This window comes from Lupinus angustifolius, unplaced genomic scaffold, assembly GCF_001865875.1.
Source record: "Lupinus angustifolius cultivar Tanjil unplaced genomic scaffold, LupAngTanjil_v1.0 Scaffold_17_97, whole genome shotgun sequence".
NCBI lineage: Eukaryota > Viridiplantae > Streptophyta > Magnoliopsida > Fabales > Fabaceae > Lupinus > Lupinus angustifolius.
In genome coordinates this window covers 45,839-50,075 of record NW_017719072.1, presented here as the reverse complement: position 1 = coordinate 50,075, position 4,237 = coordinate 45,839, and the positions used below count along the sequence as shown (strand labels likewise).

The following is a 4,237-nucleotide window of genomic DNA, read 5'->3' as shown; positions in this document are numbered from 1 at the left end:
TAATAAAATAACATGAAAACAATAAAAGTTTAACGTCATTAGCTCGACGCCTATTTCTTTATGTGTTTTCGAGGTGGATGATTGTGGTGAGCCGCTTGACGTCACCTCCAAAGTATGGTTTGACCATTTGTCCATTAATTATCCAACTTATTTGAGATGTTGGATCGTGCACTTTTATTGCTCCATCATTTGTTTTCAGGACTTCAATCAATATTTGTTCTTCCCCGCGTGATAAAGAGCTGCTAACCACAATCGATTTATTACCTTCATCTTCCATAAATGAATACTTCAAAAGTGAAGGCATCATTTTTAGTTCCAACTTCTTAGTTTCAATTTCCTGAGTTTTGGTTAGCTCCTCAGTTTGGACCTATTGAGATGAAACTTCTCGGTATGCACCTAGCTCTGCTACACACTTCTCAATGCTCTTATCATCTTCTGCATTTATACCTTCAGGTGCATCCATCAAAGCTTTCTCTAAAGAACTACTTTTATGTAGATGTGGGTCATTCATGTATAGTTCTTCACCGACATCCACTCTAAAACAATGTTGCTTATCCTTCGGAGGATGCATGGCTTCAAACACGTTGAAGTTCACTTCATCATCTTGTCCCCTAACTTTCAGCTTGCCTTCATCAACATCAATATTCACCCTGGCAGTCTTCATGAAAGGTGTCCCCAAAATCAGAGGAACTTCTGCATCCTCTTCAATATCTATTATCACAAAATCGAATGGAAATACCAACTTGTCCACCTTAACTAGAACATCTTCTACAACCTTATAAGGAAATTTCATTGATCTATCCGCAAGCTGCAGAGTCATCCTTGTAGGCTTGATTTCCACATCTTCAATTCTCTCCAACATAGACAAAGGCATAAGATTAATGCTAGCACCCAAATCCAATAGTGCCTTCCCCACAGATAATTCTCCAATAGTGACTCGTATTGTGAAGCTTCCTGGATCCTTAGTCTTTTCAGGTAAATATTCTGGAATTTTGCACTACAACCAGCCTCAAGTGTCACTGTCTCCTCAGAAAATTTCTTCTTCCTTGTCAACAGATCCTTCATGAACTTGGCATAAGTAGGCATTTGTTCCATGACCTCCATGAAAGGTATATTGATCTGAAGGTTCTTAAATATGTACATAAACCTTGTATATTGTCTTTCCTTGTCTTTCTTGGAATGATTCTTTGGATAAGGAAGATTATTCAACTGTGGTAGATCACTCTTCTTCTTTTCTTCCTCTTTTTGTTTATTCATGTCCTTACTATTTGCATTTTCATCATCTTGTGTCTCTCCAGACTCATGTTTTTCTCCCTCAATCTCTTTTTCTTTCAGCACCACTTCTTCCACCGCCACATTCTCATCAACATCCTTACCAATGACCTTCCCACTCCTAGTAGTAATAGCTTTGCAATGCTCCTTGGGATTAGTCTGAGTGTTGGCTAAAAAATATTGGTGATCTGAATGCTGCTCTGCCATCTATTTTGCCAACTGACCCACCTGCGTTTCTAGATTCCTGATAGATGCTTCAGTATTTTTCTGGTTTGCGATTGACACTTGCATGAATTTTTCCAAAGTATCCTCCAATTTGGTTAGTCTTTCATGCATTGGTGGATATTGATCCTGTTGGAATGGTTGTTGAAGTGATGGTTGTCTATTTGATGGCCCTACTTCTGGTCTCCAACCATAATTCTGATTCTGATTGCCCCTCCAACCCTGCGAAAATTGATTATTGTATGAAGGGTTGTTGGAGAAATTTCCTTGTCTAGGTTGGTTGTTGACATGCTGCACTTATTCTGCCTGATTAGAACTTGGCATAGAACAGTGACCAGTTCAATGATCACCTCCACAAAAATCACACCTGAACACTTGTTGTTGACTCGGGGAGGATTGCACAAAATTTAGTTGTTGCGGCAACTTGGACATTTGCTTTGTAAGTGCTTCAATTTGATGAGTCAGAATCTTGTTTTGTGCTAAGATAGCATCTGATGTATTCAAATCAAGCACTCCTCTCTTCAGTAATGACCTCCGATTGTGTCGTGCTTGCCTATCTGTTGAAGATAAGGCAATTATGATCCTTGTAGCTTGTTCAACATCCACAACCATCATTGTTCCACCTGCTGTTGCATCTAAAATCATTTTGGTCTCAGGCTTCAATCCATTGCAGAATATGTTAAGTTGATCTATATCTTCAAAACCATGGTTGGGGCATTTTCTCAACTGGATTTGAAAACACTCCTAAGCTTCATAAAATGATTCATCTGCACCTTGCCTAAAAGTTGATATCTCAAACTTCGCATGCACATACCGAGCTGGTGGGAAAAACCTTGTCAAAAACTTTGACTCCAAGTCACTCCAACTAGTCAAGCTCTAAGTTGGATGTGATTTTAGCCACTCCCTAGCTTCGCCCAACAGAGAGAATGGGAACAACATCATGTATGCAGCTTCCCTTTCAATATCAGTAATACCCATTGTTGCCACCAATTCATAAAAATTGTCTAGATGTGCATAAGGATCTTCGTAAACCTTCCCAGAGAATTGGTGTGCACTAACCAGATTCAGATATACTGGCTTAATTTCTACAGTTCTCTTTGTGTGTGGAATAACAATGCTTGAGTAGTGCCTCGGACCTTGATACATTGCATAATCACCTAATGTCCTTCTTGGAGGATTAGGTCTCTCATTATTTCCAGTTGCAGCATTTGCATTCTCCATTTTTTTAGATTGAGGTCCTGAGATTGTTGTCTGTTGAGAACTAGATTGTGCCTTTTGAGTACCCTGCTTCTTCTTGTCTTTTGCTTTCCTCCTGTTGCTCTTGGCTGATCGATTAATCTCAGGATTAAACTGCAATTGATCTTCAGTAACCTTTCCTCTCAAAAGCATAAATGAGAAGACTACAACAAGGGTTAGTACAGAGTGTAATAAAAAACGAAAACTACTTACAAAAAAAGAAAATAAAAATTAATTACAACTACTCAATGAACTGTCTTCAGAAACTAATATAAATCGCACATTGCTCCCCAGCAGCGGCGCCAAAAACTTGTTAGCTATGGAATGGGCAAGCGCACCGTATCGTTCAAATAATAAAATCCGGTAAAGTACTAAGATATCAGCCTCAGGGAATATAGTGGATTTACACTAATTTCTACGATAATGAATTGCATATTTATTTACACGAATTTGTTTGATAACTTGATAATAGTTTTGTAACAAGGTTAAATTAAAATAAAAAGCTAACTACGAATTTAAAAGAGTTGCGATCGAAATTCATCATCTTTCCTTTTTTACATCTATAGATTCAATTCCAAGTAACTTGCGAAGTTACTGATTCTGATGCACATTTTCGGCAATTCATTTACATCAATTCCTTGGGTGTAAAATCCTTAGATAATCACTCAATTACCAATTCCTTGGCTAATTGACTGATTAACTAGCATTAAAAACAATGTAAAAGCAATTCATACATCATTATCCATTCCTGGAATAATGGTGTATGAAGGAAGATAATCCAAATGAGGTGTCAAATTTAACTTTCCAATTAAACTTGAACCCAAGAACAAGAATTCAGTAGCTAATTAAACTCATGCATTAAGAACGATTACATTAGAATTGAATACATGAGTACAAGGTAAGAAGATTACATTTCAAATCCCAACAACGAAGAACTAGCCACTCATCCTTGCCATTACAACACTCTGATCATGAGAAATATAAGCAATTCCGGATCTAAAGTCGTTCCCATGACTTCTCCCTTCCTCTCTAGTGTTTCTCTCCCTAAAGTCGTGTGAAAAATCTTGGAAAATCGTTGGATACCCCCCTCTGCTTTTCATAACCGCCTATATTTGTTCTAGACTTCTGGTCTCTCGCTCGAGCTAGAGATTCTCGCTCGAGCGAGAGAGTAAATTTCAGCATTAAAAAAAATTCTCGCTTGAGTGACCGATCTCTTGCTTGAGGGAGAAACAATAAGTATGAGGTTTTTTTGTCTTGAAATAGCGCCTGAGCGAGGCTTCCTCGCTGGGGCGAGGGGTACTAGTGTTTTCTGATGATTTTCCTCTAAATTATGGCTTGAGCGACCATTACCTCGCTTGGGTGAGGCTAGTGCTGTTCAGAAACATATTCTTCTCTATTTTTCCTCTTTTTTCATCATTTCTTAACCTGCAAACGACAACAATTACTTAAATTCCTAAACAATACAAGATTGCTAGATTATTGGGAATTGTATGCAATTACATCATAA

The 4,237-nt window shown here is 38.1% G+C and overlaps 1 protein-coding gene across 1 annotated transcript; it reads right to left on the bottom strand.

Annotated features, from left to right (window-relative positions):
• Nucleotides 1–367: 367 nt before the first annotated feature.
• On the bottom strand, nt 368–1,479 carry LOC109338085. Its single transcript, XM_019575220.1, has 2 exons — nt 1,005–1,479; nt 368–954 (listed from the first exon to the last, which is right to left on the bottom strand). The coding sequence occupies exons 1-2, from the start codon at nt 1,477–1,479 to the stop codon at nt 368–370; spliced, it is 1,062 nt and encodes a 353-aa protein (XP_019430765.1).
• Nucleotides 1,480–4,237: the final 2,758 nt, after the last annotated feature.